The 22,449-nt window shown below is 37.1% G+C and overlaps 3 protein-coding genes across 5 annotated transcripts; 1 reads left to right on the top strand and 2 right to left on the bottom strand.

Annotated features, from left to right (window-relative positions):
* Positions 1–340: 340 nt before the first annotated feature.
* LOC132178809 (abscisate beta-glucosyltransferase-like) lies at positions 341–2,341 on the bottom strand. The gene has a single exon (XM_059591367.1). It carries the CDS (start codon positions 2,277–2,279, stop codon positions 837–839), a length of 1,443 nt encoding a protein of 480 aa, XP_059447350.1. The 5' UTR covers positions 2,280–2,341; the 3' UTR covers positions 341–836.
* Positions 2,342–3,840: 1,499 nt separating this feature from the next.
* On the bottom strand, positions 3,841–9,358 carry LOC132179029 (CBS domain-containing protein CBSX1, chloroplastic-like). The gene is made up of 8 exons (XM_059591645.1): positions 9,105–9,358; positions 6,978–7,065; positions 6,828–6,892; positions 6,119–6,167; positions 5,835–5,887; positions 4,538–4,653; positions 4,389–4,446; positions 3,841–4,287 (listed from the first exon to the last, which is right to left on the bottom strand). The coding sequence occupies exons 1-8, from the start codon at positions 9,303–9,305 to the stop codon at positions 4,225–4,227; spliced, it is 693 nt and encodes a 230-aa protein (XP_059447628.1). The 5' UTR covers positions 9,306–9,358; the 3' UTR covers positions 3,841–4,224.
* Positions 9,359–12,771: 3,413 nt separating this feature from the next.
* On the top strand, positions 12,772–22,213 carry LOC132179028 (polyadenylate-binding protein 8-like). Of its 3 annotated transcripts, none has more exons than XM_059591644.1 (10): positions 13,351–13,440; positions 16,474–16,733; positions 19,196–19,314; positions 19,423–20,079; positions 20,177–20,254; positions 20,339–20,428; positions 20,773–20,910; positions 21,083–21,256; positions 21,346–21,549; positions 21,763–22,213. In XM_059591644.1, exons 3-10 carry the CDS (start codon positions 19,255–19,257, stop codon positions 22,003–22,005), a joined length of 1,644 nt encoding a protein of 547 aa, XP_059447627.1. In that variant the 5' UTR covers positions 13,351–13,440; positions 16,474–16,733; positions 19,196–19,254; the 3' UTR covers positions 22,006–22,213. The 3 variants fall into 3 exon arrangements, with proteins under 3 accessions (XP_059447625.1, XP_059447627.1, XP_059447626.1); XM_059591643.1 differs by lacking the exon at positions 13,351–13,440 and adding an exon at positions 15,522–16,404; XM_059591642.1 differs by lacking the exon at positions 16,474–16,733 and having other exon boundaries at positions 12,772–13,440.
* The last annotated feature ends 236 nt before the right edge of the window (positions 22,214–22,449 follow it).

Here is a 22,449-nt window from a genome sequence, read left to right as displayed (position 1 = left end):
ACCACAAACGGCAGCATCCATGCCTAATAAGTCATACCCATCCAATGGGCGTTCGGTTCCTCTTGTTGAACCAAACACTACAGCGGCCACTCCAAAGCAAAGAACAATATAGTATGCTACTGAAACAATCAAAAGAGTTTTTTTTTTTAAAAAAAAAAATCCAAAGATTTACTCTAGTCACCGTCACCGACCACCACCACCAACTCCAGCGAGTTTCCTGCCTCCACCACCACCATCTCCAGCAATTTTTTTTTAAAAAAAATCTTTCAAACTTAAATTTCCATAATATTCCATATTGAGTTTGAGAAAGATGTTAATATATTATTTACTCATTATTTTCATACATTACATATTGATTATGTAATTGTCACACATTACTCTCATAATTCTCATATGTTACATATTAGTTATGTAACTCGTATAATTTTCATACGTTACATATCCATTACATAGTAATTGTATTCCCGGCCTCATTCAACTATAAATAAGCTATTCTATTATTCAGTTTCTATCAAGTGAATATACATATATATATATATATATATAGCCCTCATACCTATAGGCTGTAGATATAGGCCATAACTATGTAAAATTCTCTATGTTTATTTTATTTTGGCAATTGTCTTTATTTTCCATTTTCATTATTAACTTTCATGAAAGTAGGAAGTACAACCTTCTTTCGTTATGAAACCTGCATGCCAGATCCTTGAAGGAGTAGATGTAGTCTGTTTTTAATGGAATCGCTTGTGGATATTGTCTTGTGTTGGTTATTTCGGCATTTTATCGAAAATGTACTGTGCATAATTAATCTTGCACAGCAGCTTTGTCTTCCCCTTTCAAGTGTCTTTCCTGAAGGATTTAAGCTCCTCAATTAACGCATTAGCATCCTTATCAGAAGATCCTCCTCCTTCAACAGCTCTCTTGGCCTTCTCTGCAAGCTCTCTAGCTCTCCTTCTCATCCCGCCGGCCTCAGCACCATCACCACCCATCAACCTTTTCACTGCCACCTCCACCTTCTCCCTCCCCACCAACGCCTTCTTTTCAACATTAAACGACATCCACTCCACGCTCCCAACTTGAACCCCAATTCCCAAAACATCAGTCAACAGTTTCTCATTGAAGAACTGCTCCGCCGTGATAGGCCATGTGATCATCGGTACGCCGGAACTCACTCCCTCCAACGTAGAATTCCACCCACAATGAGTCATGAACGCTCCCACTGCAGGATGCTCTAGTATCAACAACTGCGGCGCCCACCCTCTTATTATCCATCCCTTCTTTGATTCCTTAATCCTCTCTTCAAATCCGTCGGGAAGCCAATTTTCTTCCTCTTCGCGAGTACCCTCCGATTTCATGAAGATCTTTCCGACCACCCAAATGAATGGATGGTTGGACGCCTCGAGACCGTGAGCAATCTCGATGAGCTGTTGGGGTGAAAAGCGAGCCAAGCTCCCGAAACTGATATAAAGAACAGAGTCGGGTTCTTTATCATCCAACCACTTCAAGCAACTTTGCTCATCAATGGTGGCTTGTTGGCCTCTCTCAGCCTTATCTGCAACATTTCTATTGCATAGAGACACCGGTCCTATAATCCAAGCCTGCTTTCCCATCTCCTTCCTGAAAAACTCAACGTAAGCTGGATCCAAATCGTAGAAGCTATTCATCAGCGACCCAATGCTCGTCTCCTCTGCTTTACGCAGCCTTTCATCAGCCGCAGATATCTTTCTGGCAAAAGGTGGAAGCTGAGACCTCGTCAACACGATCGGATCTGGAAGACCCGGCACCAAAAAAGGCTCGTAGTCCGAACCCACCTTCTCTTGCGGCGCGTACCGTCTAAGATTCTCCATGACACAGCGAGAGAAGATCCCACTTCCGGTGAAGAAAATCCTTTTAATTCCGAGCCCGTCGATGAGCTCAGCCGCCCAGCCGTAGAACCAATCGACGACGATGCAGTCGGGCCGGCGGTCAAGTAGGAAGAGCCTGAGAGGCTCTTGGAGGACTGAGGTGTCGGTGAAAGGGGTGGCGGACATACCCGCGTCTGGCGCGACAGCTTCTTCTGGTAATCGGAGGGCGTGGATGGAGATTTGGCGGCCGATTTGTTGGTCGCGGAGAATGGAGTTTTGGAACAGGGGAGCGCTAGTGGGTGTGGCTATTATGGTGGATTTGGCTCCGTGGGATGCGAACACTCTGGCTGTGTCTATCATTGGGATCTGGTGGCCTCCGCCCACGAAGGGAAAGAAGAACATTTCCACTACTCCCGGAGCTCCTTCAGATTCCATGACGCCCACACGCAGAGAAGGGCAACTTGGACCTCAATCTTAAATGAATTATGAAGTATATATTTCACCTTCATACGACTTGCATATATAGAAAGAAAGCATCGGGCAACTACAGTGCTAACGTCATCGGTGACATCACCATAAATCACTGTAAAGACAAGACAACTTTAATGACGTTTTAAAAGTTTAATGACGTGGTCACGATTAAAGTTCTCTTGACCACCCTAAAGTTCACTATAAATCCCTTTTGTATCATGTCGCGATTAAAGTTCTCGTCTTGACCACTATAAATCCCTTTTGTATCATGTCGCGATTAAAGTTCTCGTCTTGACTTGCGAACACGCTTCCCGGTCTTGATTTAGGGGAATTTCAATAGGTGCAATCTCGTCCATTAACAACAAATTAAAAGAAAGAAAAATAATAATGATTTAATAAGGGTTGTTGTTGGTCAGCTAAAGGGTTTGTTTTGGCTTATCAAATAAAAAATGTATACAAATTTTCTATAAGTTGGTTTGGAGGAAATTTTCGTCAATCAACTCTAAAAAATGCCAAGTGTCTTTTAACATATTTGAAGTTTTTTTTTTTTTAAAAAAAAAAAATCAATATTTAAGTTTTTAAGTTTGTAGGATAACAATAAATAACTATTACGAATATTAAAAAAATATATATGTAAAAGATGATACTTTTTTTTTTTTTTTTTCTAATTAAAAAATGTAGGAAGGGGCGACCAGTGTAGTTTTTCCCCTTGGGCGTTACTATCGAGGTTCCTACCTGCTGTGGAATGTCCGGTTTGAGCCATATCTACTGCCTGAGAAGGCGAGCCCGTCACCACAACCCCACAAAGGTGTGAGCCAGTAGAGCTCCTTCAAAGTAGCATCTAGTTCACGCATCTACTACTGCAAGCGGATTCGAACACGCGACCACTAGGATGAAAGAAATTCTTCTACCAACTCAACTACCACCCTTGTGGTATGTAAAAGATGATACTTAACACTTATTAAAATAGGTTGACTAAAATTTCTCTCCATAAAAAATATAAAAAAAGTGATCGAAATGCAAATGAGTGGCTATTGGGCGGTCAAAGGAAAAGTTTGACCACCTCAAACTCGTCATTAGACTAGCTCTTTTGACAAAGGAGGTGATTTGGCACCCCAAACCAACCATTAGGGTGGTCAAACTACCTCCCTCAATCAATAGTTTTATTTTATTTTATTTTTTTTATTTGCTACAACTTCACATTGACTTTAGGCTTGGCATGGTGCAACACCTGCTTTCCTAGATTTAAAGGTGAATTAAGTATGCCACATCAACTGAATATGCTAGAAAAATGTTGGGAGAATGCAAAATAACATTTCTTCTGTTCAGATGAAGGACAGTAAGTGATCACTTGGCACATCGGAACTCACACCCGATGTGATCCACAATGGTTCATGAACCCTCCCATAGGGCCACAACTGTGTTCTAATATCAGCAACTGTGATATAAAGGATAAAATTGTTTTTATTTTTAAGAGTGTTTTGTATTTGGATTGTTTGTTAATACTTTTGTTTTGAGACGAAAAAGCAAAATTCACTATAAATATTTTGTTTTGAGATGAAAAGGCCAATATTTCTCAATTCACTAAAAATAATATTAACTGAAAATTACATATACAAGCTTGCTATAAACATGCGTATAACAAAAATGTATAAGGCCTAAAGGCAGTAATCGATCGCTCACTTACTACTTCATGCTTTACCTGGCTAACAAAAAATAACTAGGGCAACAATTATAAACCATCCCACAAACTATATAGTTGGCCCAACAAACAAACCTGGAATAAGAGACTGCACCACCTTGATGTGAGGCCACTAGATCGACACATCAATGTGATTCAAAGGGCTACAAATCTTTCATGATGTATGCTGTCAACGTTTCTCGAAACGATCCCGAACTACAGCGACTTTTAACCGGCACGTTTTATCTTAAGAGCAGCTCTAACAACATTTCCCCTTGTTAATAGTCCAACCTTCCACATTTAAGCAGAGACCAATCAGAAACAATCTATACTCCTGCTAAGCACCAACAAATGATATTTCAAGCAGAAAAACATGTAAATATTATCCTTACCAGCTTACCATCACCGTCTACTACAGGCAGTCGACGGAATTTTGTTTCAAGCAACAACCTAGCATTAGAAGAATTGGTTTAGAGCATTAAGAGTTCCAAAGTGCCATCATATGAGACATGATTAGAGTCACAATTTGTAGATTAAATACCTAGCAGCATCTTCCAGATTGGTGGATTCACGAACAACAAGCGGAGCAGGTGTCATCAAGTCGCCAACAACCTTGCCATTAGTTTTACTTAGCAGCTTCTGTATCTGATTGAATGTCTGCAACAATTATCCAGAATTAGAAAAGGCCGTAGTTGGTGAAGCAATTATTCATACAATTCAATGAGTTCATATATAGAGAGCCTCTTCCATCTAAGGAGTGAGGACATGAAAATACCAAAAACAATGAGCAACAGGATGAGTTTAGGTTCTAGGATAGGTTAGGACTCAGTGTTTAGTGGACTCACACCTTGCATATGATTTTAGCAATTGCTATGTGGAAAGGACTAAGACCATGTCAAGATTACATATACAAGATTACTATAAACCAGTGTATAACAAAAAGGAAGCACACAAAAAACATATGAGGTATGTCTAGAACTTTCACCAAAAACAGAGAGGTTTGTTTATACTAGAAGCCATGATATCGTAACACCAAGGAAGTTTTAAGCCTAACTTCATTGTTCCATGTATAGAACACGTAATAAAATCTTAATGATTTCTATTTGCTAATCAGGCATAAATTCAAACATATGAAACCATTTTAGATTTTCAACTTTTTCTGACTCAACCTGACTTTTATTTTTTTATTTTTTAAATAATTATAAAATGACGTCGTTTGGATTAAAGTCCAAAACTGGCGCCATTTTGAAGAAGCTATAAATTCATTCAAAACCCTACATGTATATGCATGTGCCTATCTTCTCACCCTCTCTGCGTTCTCTCAAATTTTCCTCTGAATCTGGACAAAGACTCTTCAACAGACGAAGACGATAACGTTGGCAATTCTTTTCTTAGTCTTCATCAAAGAAAACACAGCTGGGATTCTTTTCTTTGTCTTTGGCAAAGACGAAGAGATCTTTGTCGTCTTCCTCTGTTGGGGACAAAAATATCTTCATCTTCAACAAATACTCTTTGTCATCGTCCTCGTCGTTGACCCCCACCCAAACTCTAATTATTCCAACCGCCTCCGACTTCGCCTTTTTGGAGATCAAGGCAGCTCAAAAATAACCTCTGCCGGAGGTGATGTCGGATGTCTTTTTAACTTTTCCAACTCCGGCAGAGGTGAAAGCAAGAAGGACCATTTCCGATTCTGTCGGAGTTGGTGCCCACCCCTACTCTTGTATAAATACAACATCAGCATTAACCATATTCTCAAAATTTAACCTACAAGAGTCTCATAGCAGTAAAAGTTTAAGCCAAATAGAAGATTAGCATTTAGAAGAGGATGTTCTACATACTTTCCACGTGCTATCAACATCAGGGAACACACTTGTGTCACTTTGACTGCCACCTAATAGCCATAAAAGAACAAATAAGTAGCTATTTTACACAATCTGAATTCTGAACATTTTCACAACCTATTTTTCAATACCAAAATCAGTGTACAACCCCAACAAAAAAAAAATCCCCCAAAAGATTCTATAACCAATTGTATGATTCAGTACCAATGGAAAAGGATAAAAGAGACAAAATGAAAAATGAAAACGAAATTGTTATGCCAAGTGATAACATCCTGTACTACCTGATATCGAGTCAAGTGCTAACAAGTCATAGTCTGAAACAACACCAACCTGCCACAGAAAAACAACCTCAAGCCTTGAAGCAAAACAATCTCATATGAAATTATATGTCTGAACATAGCAGGATTACCTTACTAAAAATTTTGATAAAAAAAAAGTCGTACAGATTGATGCAGACAATAATAGAAGATCTTGTCAACAGTTAAAAAAACATAATCATCAGTCCCAGATCCTCCAAACAAAGTAATATCTATCAATCTTTCTTTTTTTTCATAAGTAAGCATATTTCCTAATCTTCATTCAATAACAGAAAGCATTTTCCAAGTTTTATTGTGCTTAACGCATAATTGAAGCATCGACATTTTTATTCTAATGCAATACGATGGTAGCCAACATGTTGCTTCTCCCACTCAGCAGTCATACATACTTAATTTGGGAAATATATGAATCACCAACCGCATATTATAATTTTCTGTACATCATTCTTTAGCATTCCACAGACAACTATCTGCATTAAACATAGCTGCTCTTAAAACGTGTAATCAAACAACAATCCCATCTATGTTGTCAACTATATCAGCAATTCAAGATCAAGAATAAAGAATCGTTCACTTGCCAAAAGATGCTACATCACATTATGCCATATGTATAAATGTGGTTCCTTTTTTGTTTTTCTTGTCATAGTTAACTTAAGAGTGTAAATAGAATTACCAATTTCCAGTCATCATCAATCACAGGAAAACCAGTTATTCTCTTCTCCACAAGAGCCTCCAATGCTGTAACAACAAAAGCCAGTGAATAAAAAAAAATGAACCAATCATAGGATACTCAAGAAAGTAGATGCCCAAGTATCAGCAATACCTTCATCAACAGTTGTTGTAGGTTTTACAACGTCTAAATGCTCCCTCTTTGTCATAAAATCACCAACTGTATATGCTCCACTTCTAGACTGAAAATCAACATAATAAATCAGAAGGGTTATATTAAAACTTAACCCATCACCGAAAATTGTAAAATGCAAATAATAAGCAACCCCCTCACTCACTTTAGTAAGTTTCACACAAAGGAAATGTGTCCACTTTATCAGTTGCAAAATGCATCTATCTTAATGTAATGCTAATGGCAAATAAGCTACACAAAGAACCATTCTTTCCTCATTAACAAATTGGTAACTTTCCAATTACGCCCTTACTATGACACGGTCGGGTTGAGTCAATCTTTTTTAGTCAACAAAAATGAAATAGTTAGGCTTTCATGTGATTAAACTCTGGTGTAAACAATCACATCTAAAGCATGTGCCTTGCCCCGCCAAGTATTAGGAAAATGCATTGGAAACTAGCATGTGTTGTTTGAAATTCTTAACAAGATGTCCAATTCTCTTTATTGGTCTCTACCCAAAACCCACAATCAAGAGTTTGTTAGAATACTGATCAAATGACTAAATTCAACATTTTCCATCGACTTAGACCTTTGGGATAAATAATGATTTTTTACGGTACCAAAGCAGGTCATGAGTTTGAACTTAACTTCAAACTCTACATCTCGTTTAATTTACAAATTTTATATATCCTCAATTTTATTTGATGATTTCCTTGTTTGCTTTTCCCTTTTTAGTTAGGTGTTTCCTTTTATATACTTCTAGCTAGGTGTTTTCTGTGAGCCACCCTTCTATCAGTGGGGTGGCTCACCCCTCATTTTTCTTTTTTTCTTATAAAAGTGTGTAATTGTAATTTTTAACAGTTTCATTAAAAGAATCGACAGCATCTAATGCAATTGAATAGAATGATGGATCTAATAATGGACAAACTCAAAGAGCTTAAAGACAAAAAAAAAAAAAAAAAAATAATCAGAAAGTGATTTGATAAATACACAAAACTCATGGAGTGATTAGTAAATTTTTCCTTTTTATATATTTGAAAAATTATTTTCAATATTACATCCAAACACTTCTCAGTTTTCATTTTTTATAACACAAATCACAAACACGCATAAAAAACTGTTTCAACAAAGTCTAATTGGAAGGGCAAGAGCATCATATATTGGCTGTGTATGGAAACTCTCTCTACGTCTCTTTTATCATTTTTCCCAAAAAAGTCAAAACTTTTTTATTCACATTACCAAACAACTTTCTTCACTTTTCTCTCACAAAAAATTCAAAACGTCTTTCACATTTGCATTACATCAATCAATTCTTATTACTATTCAAACAAAACAAAAATAACGAAATGTTTTCCCAAACACACTTGGGTTTCGTTTGATAAAACTTTTCCCTTCTCCCTTTTATTTTCTCTTTTCAAAACAAAAATATTAACAAACACAAAACTATTTTCACGTTTATGTCACATCTAAACATCTTTTTCAAAAAATAAATAAATAAATAAAAAGCATTAACAAACTTCTCCTTTATGATTTCTCTTTCCAAAACAAAATATTAACAAACACAAAACACTCAGAAAATTATTTTTACATTTATGTCATGTCATAACATTTTTTCAAACAAAAATTAAAAAACGAGTAATGATACAAGAAGGACTAGAGTCCTCTCAAATGTGATATGGCATTTAAAATCATCAATAGATCAAAATTCAATAATAATTATCTCAAATTCAATGGTAATTTTAAAAGACACGTCACATCTGGAAGGATTCTAGTTCTCCTTGTATCATTACTCTTAAAAAACACCCTATAAAACGCGTTAACAAACAAAGCTATAATTTTCCCCTAATCCTTCCTAATCAAGCAATAAAAGAATGGACGCTTAGTAAATCTCCACATAATGTCAGAATATATAAGCACACATATTCCTACACACATCCCCACATACAAATATACATTCGTATATACAAGTAAAACTACGTCTATTCCAAAAAAAAAAACCAAAGAAAGCCCAAAAATTTACTGTGAAACCCATTTCGACCAAAAGCTTTTCCAATTTAGGTGCACAAAGAAAGAAACATCAAACGAAGAAAAGAAAAAAGATAGACTCACCGGCACGGAGTTGGTGACGCCGACGCCGGCGCCTCTGAAAGCGGTAACCGCCGGTCCTCGGGGTCCCCAAACGCGGTTAGCGACAGCCGATGGCCCCCCTCTGTGGCAGCCATGGCGGGAACAAGGCACAGAAGGCGCCTGACGCTGATAATGGAGAAGAACCAGAGAGTTAGCCCATGGTGCGACCGCGATCGAGCTCATGGCTTTTTTCTTTATTTTAATATAGTATCTTAGTAGCTTTTTTTAATACCGAGAGAATCTCAGAAAATGTTATATGTATATATACACCTTTTTCTTGCTTCCGTGTCGCAATGAGGAACAGGGACCGCTGGAAAGAGAGTGGGAAACTGCGCAACTTGTTCCGACTTTTTGGAAACTCGTGGCTGTCATGTACTTCCAGTGAGTACTTCCTAAAGAAGGTTGTTGGGAGTTGATTAGTATGATTAATATGGTTGAAATATGATAAAAAAAAAAAAAACTGAAGAAAAAGGGAGAAGAAAGATACTAACAAAAAAATGTATAGATGATTCGGTTTTAGACATCTATAGGTTTACTATTTTGAATCTTTAATTCTTACGTACTTTTTAATAACTTAAAAAGCTTGCTCCCACGCGCCGTGCAGTTCACCAATGACGACCTCTTCCAGTGTAGCCACTACTTTCTTAGTTTATTCTGTTTTTTTTTTTTTTTGAGTTTATTTTGTTATTTTATGTAACTTTATGTTATTTTCTGTTGTTGTGTTGCTTATTGGTTAATCCAATCTGTGAAGTGTATCTTTTTTTCTTTTTGGTTTTTCGGAACCTTTTTTCCACTTTTACTTTTTATCTAAATATTCATTGCTTCTTAGGAAGCCTATTTAAATGTTGGACTGGGATATTCGTACTTTCGATGGTTTTATTCATTAGATTGCACTGCAGCAAGAATTTTTTCGGGTTGCATTCCACTTTCACCTGCTTGGAGGTGCTTGTGGTCTGTTTGGATTGTATTAATCTATCTAAGCTTGTTTTTAGCTTTATGTCTAAGCTTTTATTAGCTTCGTGTCTGTCATGTAACCTGTTTATGTTTTAATGGATGCCGGTTTGTTAAAAATAAATAAATAAATAGAAGCTAGCTTTTAGAAGCTGATTTGTATCAATTTATAAAAAGTTTATTTCCAAATAAAAAAAAAATACTATACAAAAACAATATTCTCCGACATAATGGATAATGTATTCAGGACGTGGGGGCCTGTAGACATTACCATGTTTTTCGTCCTTGGTTGGTTTGAGAAATTGAGAGCACCCCCATGGAAGGTTGTCTTGCCAATAATGCACAAACAAACCAGATAATTCAGCAAAGGGTTTGTCATTCTAGATGGCATCAACCCTAATTTAAGTTAATTTAAGAATTTCTTGTGAGAGAGACATGCTATATAATCCATGTGACACTTAAGGAATTTTTTGTACTTGGCTTCCACGCAACAGATTTTTCCGCCATCCAAGAAAAACGTGTGTTCTTGGAAAAGATGTGATTGGGGATGTCGTATTAGGCCATAAATATTTTCATTGTTGACTCAATGCTTGGCCTATTTGGTTTTCAAACCCCTTATAACCCGAATACCCCGCCGTTGATCCCGTTATATTATGTTGTTGGAATAATATAAAAATTTGAGAGGTTATTGGCTCACTTGTTTTGAATAAGCGACTCCATATTTTACCTTGTCCGAAATAAATAGACTTTTCACCCCTTTCGTAAACTGCCTGAATTTATTATTCACATAAACTAACAACAAAGAATCTAAATCTTGAAAGAAACTTTGTTGTTATTATCTTTTAACAATGATAGGTGGGGTTTAATATCTAGATTTCAAGGGAAGCATAAATAATATCAAATTTCTTCTAGATCATTATAAATGACAAGTTGGGTCAGAAAAGTATGATGATAGCTACATGTCCAAATCTCATCCTATCATATATTTATGATGATGAAGAAATTGTCCAACTCAATATTCAATCAACTCGAAACAATTGGGGGGGGGGGAATAGAGATGAGGATGATGTATGGAATGGAGGACAAAATCAAACAAATTTATTCGAATGACCAAAACATAAATGTAATCTATTTTGATAGGGCCAAACATATTTTTTAAGCCCAAATATATAATACGTTAAGGAATTTTTTTTTTTATTTAAAAAAAAAAAAACTGAGATTCAGATGTGTTTGGAATGAGTGTTACCATAATAACTCATATCGACTAGAAACTATGTCTTGAGAATCTAGGGCTATGTTTGGCAATGGAATGGATTTAGGAAGTGGATCGGTACTGTATCAGATTTGATTGATGTGAGAGAAAAGGTCAAAATATTTTAAATAAAAAAGTAAAAAAAAAAAAAATTTGTTTTGTAGTTATTTTTTATTTGAATAGTAATAAAAAATGATTCATTTGATATAAAAAATAATAACGCTAAGGTTGATTTTGAGGGAAAAAGTGTAAAAATTTTTTTTGAGTTTTGGGTCACGGGTCTTCTTTCCAGGCCTCTTGCCAAACGTAACCTTGATGGCCGGTAAGGATGCCGCAAGCAGCTCCCTCATGTAGGTTAAACCATAACTTGATCCTCCTAGCTTCACGAGTGTCGCCCTCGTAGTTTGATACCTTAACTTAATCTGCACCTGCCTTTAGCATTGGACCACTCATCCATGGTGGTGAATGGTAATTTTGTATGTATTTGATTTGAATATTTGGTAAGAATTACAAAATAATTTCTAGCATCATTGATGAAGGCAATAGTAATTCTATTTTAATAATGAATGAAAAAGGGTAAAGCTTTTGATGCTTTCTTGGCAGTGAGGTTGGCTACTTCGGTAGGATCTCAAGTATAATTAATGTTACTATTTATACTCATATCATATTGATTGACGCTACATGTTTTAAATGACTTCATATTTTAACTACTTAAAAACATAAAAAGAAAGCTAGTTAAAACACTTATACGAGCTAGTGTAAAATAAATATAATAAATGAATGTGAAGAATCACATTACTCTCCGAGCACTCATACTTGAAGGAGATTCTCTGGCTATCGATTAGCCCATGATGGTGAATGAATAGAACATTGCCCCCGCTCATTAAAGATGTTGATTTTTCCCTTATTCTTTTCTTAGACGTAGCAAAAAAGCTATCTTTTAAGCATATTTAATTGCTAAATAAACCGCTTCGAATAATGTTTATAGAAACATTCCCTCAAATTCTCCCCACTTTCTCTCCATGAGGTTGCAAAGTGGAATAGATCCTCCCCTTTCCTACCTCTCCTTTGACTTGCTTAAAAAAAATAAAAAATAAAAAACATATTTGGCTCACCCCAAAACTTAACCAAGCAAGCAACTCAAAATAATCGGATCCGGCTTACATGCTGTTATTAAAATAATAGTATGTATGTTGTAGTTTAAGCAACAATCAAGATTGAATCTCTAAAAAAATAAAATTTAAAATTCAATCTTAGCCATTACTTACACTACAGGATACATACCGCCATTATTTTAGGACGGAAGCCAGTTATCTCAATGATTTTACCGTTAACAGTTATCTCATTTCCCAACCCCACCTTGACCTCGTCATCTGAACCCCACCACAGCCCTCACATCCAACGGCGCAGATCTTGTCCTTACATAATCCTAGGGTTGCCCAGAGCCCACTCCACCTACGTAACCCTCTCAGCCCATTTCCCCTCTTTTCTCAGTGCAGTTTCAGCTGCCTTCTGACAACAACCCCAACCCCTCTCCTCTCTCCTTATCTCTCATACTCTCTCCTGCCCACGCGCCGCCTCCTCCGGCGGATCTCCGCCCGAACCTTCCCTCTCCTCCACTATCATCCAGAAAAAAACAAAAGCAAAGAAATTTTAGTTTCTGAGAGGTCTTTTGTCGAACAAGTGGTGTGCGTCTAAGCGTACCTTTTAGGTTTATCTGCATTTCCGGCTTCGTTTATTTCTTTGTCTTCCTAGGGTTTTGGTTATAATAATTCGAGGAGAGGGAAGAGAAAAAGAAAAAAAATTAGAAAAAGTTTGGAATAGAAAAAAGAAAAAGAAAAAAAAAAAAAAAAAAAAGGAGCAAAATTTTGACCATGGCACAGGTTCAAGCTCAGCCTCAAAATGCAATTCCGGGAGCGAACGGTGCCGGCGGGGCTAACCAGTTTGTGACGACGTCGCTTTACGTCGGAGATCTTGACCCGAGCGTGACCGATTCGCAGCTCTATGACCTGTTCAACCAGCTGGGTCAGGTGGTTTCGGTTAGGGTTTGCCGGGACTTAAGCACCCGGCGATCGCTCGGCTACGGCTACGTCAATTATAGCAACCCTCAAGACGGTTAGTAATTGCTTCAAATTTCCGATTTATTATCAAAATTTATATTCGATGGTTATTTGTTTGGATTTTTTTTGGTATAGTATCGTTTATCATGTGATAAAAATTCCATTTTTTTTGCACGAATTGTTTGGAAACAATGTGATTTAGGAAATGGGTTTTGGTTGTTTGCTGAATAGAAAGCTTATCTGAAAGGTGGAAGTGCCATTTATAAGGTTGATTTGAAAGAAAATGGTACACATTGTAACCATATATTGTAGACAGTTTGGCAAAGAGAGCTTTTTGGGTGTGGGAACTAGCATTAACTTATATTAAGTAGTGACGAATTAAATGGACGAAGAAGGCACTAATTGGTAGATGTGAAGAAAGCAACTAATTAAGTAGTGACTAGTTAAACTTGCATTACCTTTTTGGGTGTGCTTCATTTTTAGCACGAATTATTTGGAAACAATGTGATTTAGGAAATGGGTTTTGGTTGTTTGCTGAATAGAAAGCTTATCTGAAAGGCGGGTGTGCCATTTCTAAGGTTGATTTGAAAGAAAATTGTAGCGCCCCGGCTTTATAAGCAAACTTTAAGTGGAATTATCAAAATTCTCACGTGGCACTGCTGCATGTAGGTAGCTTCTATTGAGGATTTTTTTTTTTTTTTTTTTTTCATCAAAGCGTACAGACCAAGAAGGCAGTGTTTAAGGGATTTAAGCTCAAACTGTAAGTTCAAACTTATTGAACTTGCATTATTTTACAAAAGCATGTCTTGTATGTTTTGTTGAGCCCTATTATTTTAATTACACGTATGAATATATTTTGAAATGTTTTACATTTGTGTTAAATGAAAATGTGTTTCCAAATGAAATGATTTATGAAAAGAGGTTGAGTTTTGGAAGGAGAATGTAATTTGCAAAAATAATAATAATAATAATAATAATAATAATATTATTATTATTATTATTATTATGAAAAATATGATGTTATGTATGAATGCATGTAAAGCTTAACGGTCAGGTGGGGATTATGCACCTGACACCCCAATGTTAGGAAGGGGGAAACAAAGTTGCCTAATAGCCTAGCGGTTAAGCGGGGTCACATGCTTAACACCTCAAAGCTATGAGATGGATAAATTATTAGCAACTTTGCGGTTAAGTGGGGTAACACTTAGCGAACTCCCGAGGATAAGTAGGAGTATAAATTCACTTATTGTTATGATAATATATTATGTTATGTTATGTTACTTATCAAAAATAAAAAATAAAAAATAAAAAATGTTATGTGCGTAAATTATGTTAATTTTAACTGATGTTTTATTTATCATGTTATAAACTGTTTTACCGCTTCATATTATGAAATGTGAAGTTAATTATGTAGTAAGAACGTCAGTTACTTAGGGGTGCCGTACACTTTTAATAAACTAAGTTACTTACTTATCAAAAAAAAATTATGTAGTAAGAAAATGCAAAGGAATATTAAAAAAATATACTTATCAAAAAAATCATGTAGTAAGAAAATGCAAAGGAATATTATTCTGTTTTATTACTATGTATCAAATTGTTTATCACCTTGTTTACCATTTAGCCATATATTTATTAAAACTCATTTGTGAAAACCTTGCATACATAGCTGTCTAGTAAACACTGGTGATGAGATAGATTTTTCAAACAAAAGAGGGCTCTAATTATAAATGGTCAATTTGCTTGAACTTGTTGAGTCGTGGACTTGCTCTTCCACCTTTAAAATTGTGATAATTTTCTAGATATAGTTGAGGAAGAGGAGGAAGGGGATGCGATCCTGTACGAGAGTCCATACTACTGTGCATAGGACTGATAGGACACCCCAATTTTTGGAAGGGTTGACTTTAAGTCAGTTGGAGAAATACTAGTAGTGTTTGATGTTTGTATTTTGGTATGCCACTTATGGCAACTGGTGATATACAGTAGGTTGTTAATGACCTTGTAAGTTATGTAATTTGCTGCCCGTGGCAGTTTTTGGGGAGTCTAAGATACTAGTTGATATATATAATGTGAAGTTTAAATTAGATGCTCTAGTACATTTATACTTTCAAAAGAACTCTGATGAAAAAAAATAAAAAATAAAAAATCCGGAATGGAAGCTACCTACGTGCAGTAGTGTCACATGAGAATTTAGATAATTCCACTTACAGCTTGCTTATAAAGCCGAGGCGCTACAAAAATGGTACACATCGTAACCATTTATTGTAGACAGTTTGGCAAAGAGAGCTTTTTGGGTGTGGGAACTTGCATTAACTTATATTAAGTAGTAATGACTTAATGGACGAAGAAGGCACTGATTGGTAGATGTGAAGAAGGCAACTAATTAAGTAGTGACTAATTAAACTTGCATTACCTTTTTGGGTGTGCTTCATTTTTTGCACGAATTGTTTGGAAACAATGTGAGTTTGGAAATGGGTTTTGGTTGTTTGCTGAATAGGAAGCTTATATGAAAGGTGGGTGTGCCATTTATAAGGCTGATTTGAAAGAAAATGGTACACATTGTAACCATTTCTGTAGACAGTTTGGCAAAGAGAGCTTTCAGGTGTGGAAACTTGCATTAACTTATATCAAGTAGTGACTAATTAAATGGACAAAGAAGGCACTAATTGGTAGATGTGAAGAGAGAAATACTGTTTCTTCTTGAAGTAAAAGCAACTTTTTTGTCATTATAGAAGAAATTTGTTTGATAAGTGCAAGTATTATGCTAGCTGTCCCTAACAGAAATTATGAAACGTGGGAAGGGATACTTTGTTTAATCTTCCTGGAGAAAGGGGCAGGGACATGGCTTCTCAAGACATTAGGTCAGGCGGTGAAAGAGGTAGATAGTGTGAAGTTCATCGGGAAGTTCAGGGACCCCAGAAAGCTTTCCTGGGAATGAGATGCAGTAATTCCCACGTGAGCTATTTGGTCTTTGAGGAATTTAGTGGCGGTGGGCAGAGGGGCTTCATCATCATCCCCGAGGGTAAGAACAAATGGGGATGGTCTAGTTTTGTGGAGGTTCTTCAATTTTTATTGTCTCCATTTTCCTCAGTGAAGCAGACACCGCCGGAGGCCATGGCAATCAACCTGCCTTCATTGGAGATTCAGGAAGCACCGGGTTGTTGGTCCTACACGCAGGTGGTTAGCAGCAACACCACCATAATCAACAAAGAAGCTGGTGGGTCTTTGGGTGGAGCTCAGCACAGAGTAAGGTTGCCCAGATGGATGCAGTGAGATGAATTCTGTCCACACCGAGCAGCCAGCTGGGCAGGCCCTCCCTTCGGTAGGAAGAAAGACAAGGATGCTGTTAGTGTACGCGAGCCTTTCTTCTTTTTCAATAAATTATTATTCACAGAAAAACAAATCAGAGTTAATTAGGATTATTCAAGTTCCTTGACTGTGCACTTAGCCTTGAATATACGCTCAAGTGTTGTTAAGATAATTTGGTGGACTTAAGCTCAAGCACCTCATGGGAGCGTAGCCATGAAGCGCAAAGTGCAAGTGTGCACCTGGTTGAAGTAAAGTGTATTTTTGAAGTGCATATCATTTTTTTTCCCCTTCTGGCCTGCTAAATAGGCACACTATCATGCTGGATTTTGAATCCTCAGTAACCACATTGCCATAATAACTTAATAGTTGAATAATGATAACTTCAACATTAACTATAAAACTATTATATATTCAGTATTACTAACCTATTAAAATCCTAAACGTTGAAAAAGAAAAGAATCAATGGTCTATTTTTGGGTGAAACAACGAGCAAACAGAATCAATAATCCATTGTAAATGGCCTGCCTTTTTTGTTTTCATATATATTAATTTTAAGCGACACCTTGGTTTTGGTATGTTTTTTCCCATAAAGATATTAAAAAGAATTTTTGCCTGGAAAAGGGGAGGGGGAGGGCAGATGATTGATCCTAGAACTTTTGGTATCTTCTTCTAGACTTTATCCTATATATTAGATATAGATGGTAAACAAACTTGTATTTAGTCTATTATAATGTTGCAAGAGAGTTGGTATGACTAATCAACGGTAAATTTAATTGGCATCGGATCCAATGTTTGTTAATTGAATTACATATTTTTGAATGAAGATCAAAGTGCGTGCTTTTTAGTGTGCGGTGCTCTGTCATATAGTCTGCCTTTTGTGCTTTAGGTGCATTCTGTTACATGCATTCCTTTTTAGGGGTAAGAAGCACTTTTCCTCTGGTTTTGTTCTTTGCACTTCAAGCGCACCTTTCAACAACACTGCTCTACTCCTAGCACCCATAATTAAATTTTCCTGATAATTCCCCCAAATTTTGAGTTAACCCTGAAGGACCTCTCCTATGCATATGATTAAAATATCAACTACCCAAGTTAATTCAATTTTATTTTAATTTTTTGGAACTGATCTGTCCTTACTGTGCTCAAAAAATGATTCTTGATTTTTATATCACATGAATTGTGATTATTGGCTAATAAAATCTAATGCGAATGGCTTTTAAGAGGTGATAAATTAAAATTTCTTGAATTTTTTTAATGTGCTCCAAATTAACTGCTTTTGTTAAGAGTACTGAACCATATAAAGAATGATGTATTAGAAGTATCTGATTTGGAAAAGCACTGTTCTTTCATAAATCACCAACTCTAGAGTGCAAACTTACTTGAAATTTCAACTTGAAGGAAACTTATATTCTCGGTATGGTTTCTCACTCCTGAATTTCTATACATATATCTTCTCAATTCAGCTCCATAGTCTAAGTCATGGTGGAAATTTGGGCAGATGGCTACTCTGCTTCAGGCTGTGAAAAAAAATCTATGACTAATTCCTCTTTTTATAATGCTGTTGTTAAGAGCTCTAGTTACTAGGTGCTTGGAGAATCATCCATACTGCACTGGTTCAACTAAAGTTTCTCCCATATGTATGTGCTGTAGTATGTCTTAATTTCACTTATTGGATACTTGCATATCCCTTGTTTGATTATTTTTTTTATTCTTTTTTCAAAGAATCACATGCCTGGAATATGTTTTTTGTGCTTAAGATTGATCCTTTTTTTTTTTCGCTCTCCCATATGTATGTGCCGTAGTATGTCTTAATTTCACTTATCGGATACTTGCATATCCCTTGTTTGATTATTTTTTTATTCTTTTTTCAAAGAATCACATGCCTGGAATATGTTTTTTTTGCTTTAGATTGATCCTTTTTTTTTTGCTCTTTACAAATTAGTGGCTAGACGTAGAATATGTGCATATAACTTACCTCTGTAACCCTATGTTATAAAGCACATCTTTGATAGATACCTATCAAAAAACTTGTCTTTGATAGATAAGAGTGAGATTGTGCAACTAGTGCCAATCCAAAATAGGCAGAAAATGCCTTTGTAATTAGAGTTTTTCCAAAGAATAGCTTGTCTTGAGCTTATTGTCCTACAGTCTATTTCTTTTTCTTTTTCTATCTTTTGGGTACACAAGAACAATGTGAGGTTGAGGCTTGGAATCATTGCTAATTCCATCCTACCTTGGTTGGTTTGAACACTTGAAATATAGACTTGGGGCCACCAATAAAGTTCTCCTAATACAAGCTGAGTTTTTAGTTCACGTGCATAATATCTATATACCGATCAAGCTAAAAAGTTAATGTTAGACAAGTGTGTTCCCTTGAATGTCTGTCCTGTGCACATGTTGTTGTTGATACTTAGAAATTTCTTTTCTATTTCCTCCCACCTTCTGCATCACATTGGAACTGTTGATCTTTCTCTACTTTTTAAATATTTAATTTAAAATGGTTGCAGCTGCAAGGGCATTGGATGTACTGAACTTCACTTCTCTTAATGGAAGGCCTATTAGGATAATGTATTCTCATCGTGACCCTAGTATTCGCAAAAGTGGGGCTGGAAACATATTTATTAAGGTATCCAGGCCCTTTTTTTTTTTTTTAATTATTATTTTTGGGTCCCTGGCAATCTCATATGTTTTATTTCTTGCTGACACTAACCTCCTGTTGCTTTAAACTTGCCAGAATTTGGATAAGGCAATTGACCACAAAGCGTTACATGATACATTTTCGGCGTTTGGGAACATTCTTTCTTGCAAGGTAGCTACAGATTCCTATGGCCAGTCAAAAGGCTATGGATTTGTGCAATTTGACAGTGATGAAGCTGCCCAAAAAGCTATAGAGAAGTTGAATGGTATGCTATTGAATGATAAGCAAGTTTTTGTTGGACCCTTCCTTCGCAAGCAGGAACGAGAAAGTGCTCTTGACAAGACAAAGTTCAACAATGTTTTTGTGAAGAACCTCGCTGAATCTACAACTGAAGAAGATTTGAATAATTTTTTTGGAGAATTTGGAGCTCTCACCAGTGTTGTGGTGATGAGGGATATGGATGGGAAATCAAGGTGCTTTGGTTTTGTCAACTTTGAGACTGCAGATGATGCTGCTAGGGCTGTTGAGGCCCTTAATGGGAAGAAAATTGATGATAAGGAGTGGTATGTCGGGAAAGCACAAAAGAAGTCTGAAAGGGAAGTTGAATTGAAACATCGATTTGAACAGAGTATGAAAGAGGCATCCGACAAATATCAAGGGGCAAACTTGTATGTTAAAAATTTAGATGATAGCATAGGTGATGACAAACTTAAGGAACTTTTCTCTCCATTTGGTTCCATTACCTCTTGCAAGGTGTGCGCATCTATTTTTGAAGAACAAAGCACCTCTTTTTTCCTGTATAACTATTGGGGAGGCTCTGTAAGCTTCATTCTTCTTGATGTGTGGACAGGTTATGCGAGACCCTAACGGAATAAGTAGGGGATCAGGGTTTGTTGCATTCTCTACTCCTGAAGAGGCATCTAGAGCTGTACGTTGATATGTTTGTGCATGTTACTAATCACATTCTAGTCTTTCTAACTCGGGAAAAATATTGTTTTTCATTGATTGGTAGATCTTGGAGATGAATGGCAAAATGGTAGTGAGCAAACCTCTGTATGTTGCACTTGCACAACGTAAAGAAGATCGAAGAGCTAGGTTGCAGGTATGTTTTGCTTTGATGTTGTTTTGAGCCTTCCATGAATTGTAGTGCAAAAGAAGTCTGTGTGGAAGAGCAGTCAAAAATAACTATGTTTTTATGCAATCAATATGTTGCCATTTCTATAGGATCTCGGGTTGTTTTGCCCCTGATGAGAGAATGAGACGCACCGGATAATTTTTCCCCCTTTCCCTGTGTCATTTTCGGTTGAGCTATTTTACACCTTGTTTCTCTCTTGATGCTTTTAGAGCTGCTGTTTGTTCATGAGCTTGCCCTTAGTCTTGATATTTCTTGTTTTTGGACTAGAATGTGTGTTTGAGTGATTGATTGATTAGTACTGCTTTATACAGGCTCAATTTTCTCAAATGCGACCAGTTGCAATGACATCTTCAGTTGCTCCTCGTATGCCAATGTACCCCCCTGGTGGTCCAGGTCTTGGACAACAAATATTCTATGGCCAAGCCCCACCTGCTATCATTCCTTCCCAGGTAAGTGGATTCATGATTTGTTTCTTATGGTATTTTTGTTTATGTGGTTTTCCATGTTGGACATCTGTGTAATTTCACTGCTCTGATTGCTTATGTCATTTGGCTGCAAATTTATAATTATATTCAATACCTGCTTCTTTTCTTTCTTACATTTCATTTATACTCTTGTCAGCCTGGATTTGGGTATCAGCAGCAACTCGTTCCTGGTATGAGGCCCGGTGGGGCTCCAATGGCGAATTTCTTTGTGCCAATGGTTCAGCAGGGGCAGCAAGGGCAGCGTCCTGGTGGCAGGCGTGCAGGGGCTGTGCAGCAAACGCAGCAGCCGGTTCCACTGATGCAGCAACAGGTTGGTAGTGTATTCTTACTCCTTTTCCTTTTCACCACTATGATCTCTATCCAAGTAATAACTTTTATGATGGATTGTTTTAACAACAGATGCTTCCAAGGGGGCGTGTCTACCGTTACCCTCCTGGGCGTAGCCTTCCCGAAGTTCCCATGCCTGGTGTCGCCGGAGGCATGTTTTCTGTTCCATATGACATGAGTGGTATGCCACCACGTGAAACATCTTTCTCTCAGCCAATTCCTATAGGGGCTTTGGCTACTGCCCTTGCAAATTCTGCTCCAGAGCAGCAGAGAACGGTAAGTATTGGCCTTGCTTGTTCTTATTGCTTCGGCAGAGAGGATGGCTGAAGATTTACTACAATTTCTTTTTAAATGCTGCTGTTAGAGTTGGTGGCCATTCCTAGACAACACAGTCCTAATGTCTGATCTTAATAGTTAATAGCTTTTGTAGTGCAGCCAGCTATTATTATGTTAATTAACGATTTTCATTTCATGGGTGAAAATCTGTAGATGCTGGGTGAGAATCTTTACCCACTTGTGGAACAGCTGGAGCCTGAAAATGCGGCTAAGGTAACAGGCATGCTTCTGGAGATGGATCAGACTGAGGTGCTGCATTTGCTTGAGTCACCGGAGGCACTGAAGGCGAAGGTGGCTGAGGCTATGGAGGTTCTGAGGAATGTTCAGCAGCAGCAGGCTGGCAGTGCAGCGGATCAACTAGCCTCATTGTCACTGAATGACAGCCTCGTCCCCTAAGATGATTAAATTTGAATGCGTGGTTATACAATTTTAAATGGTTTGAAATTATTTAGGCGTGTGTGGCTTTGATTCAGTTCAAAGTGAGTGCCTTACGTGGTGTAGGCTGGTTTCGTTTTGTACTATTGAGTTATTTTTCATGCTTTACTGCCATCTGTCGCTTCTGTTTTAACTTGGAATGATGGTGCATAACATGTTGGATTTGATATGGTCCAAGTTTCTCTCTCTCTCTCTCTCGCTCTCGGTTTTCGTCGGGTGGGGAGATGACGAGGCTCATTGACATTAACATGCTGACACGAGTTAACAAAATCATGTTTCGTAAACTTCAACTCAGTAATTCATGTAATGTGGTACAACCCACTTGGGACAAGCCCTTAGCAGCAACCGTACTAGCTCACCCAAATGCCAACCATATGTTAGCAGACAATGCGGATTAAGAAACAA

This window comes from Corylus avellana, chromosome ca4, assembly GCF_901000735.1.
Source record: "Corylus avellana chromosome ca4, CavTom2PMs-1.0".
Classification (NCBI taxonomy): Eukaryota; Viridiplantae; Streptophyta; class Magnoliopsida; order Fagales; family Betulaceae; genus Corylus; species Corylus avellana.
The sequence above is the reverse complement of the archived record's forward strand: the minus strand, read 5'-3'. Positions and strand labels throughout refer to the sequence as shown.

What these genes read in the sequence shown, in the direction of transcription:
- LOC132179029 (XM_059591645.1), bottom strand. Translation starts at nt 9,305, where the DNA reads ATGAGCTCGATCGCGGTCGCACCATGGGCTAACTCTCTGGTTCTTCTC. An exon ending in GCGTCACCAACTCCGTGCCG is followed by an intron (nt 7,066 to 9,104) that starts GTGAGTCTATCT and finishes GTTGATTTTCAG; the next exon opens with TCTAGAAGTGGAGCATATAC. An exon ending in AGCACTTGACTCGATATCAG is followed by an intron (nt 5,888 to 6,118) that starts GTAGTACAGGAT and finishes TATGGCTATTAG; the next exon opens with GTGGCAGTCAAAGTGACACA.
- LOC132179028 (XM_059591642.1), top strand. Translation starts at nt 13,200, where the DNA reads ATGGCACAGGTTCAAGCTCAGCCTCAAAATGCAATTCCGGGAGCGAAC. An exon ending in CTGGAAACATATTTATTAAG is followed by an intron (nt 19,315 to 19,422) that starts GTATCCAGGCCC and finishes TAAACTTGCCAG; the next exon opens with AATTTGGATAAGGCAATTGA. An exon ending in GTTCCATTACCTCTTGCAAG is followed by an intron (nt 20,080 to 20,176) that starts GTGTGCGCATCT and finishes ATGTGTGGACAG; the next exon opens with GTTATGCGAGACCCTAACGG.
- LOC132178809 (XM_059591367.1), bottom strand. Translation starts at nt 2,279, where the DNA reads ATGGAATCTGAAGGAGCTCCGGGAGTAGTGGAAATGTTCTTCTTTCCC.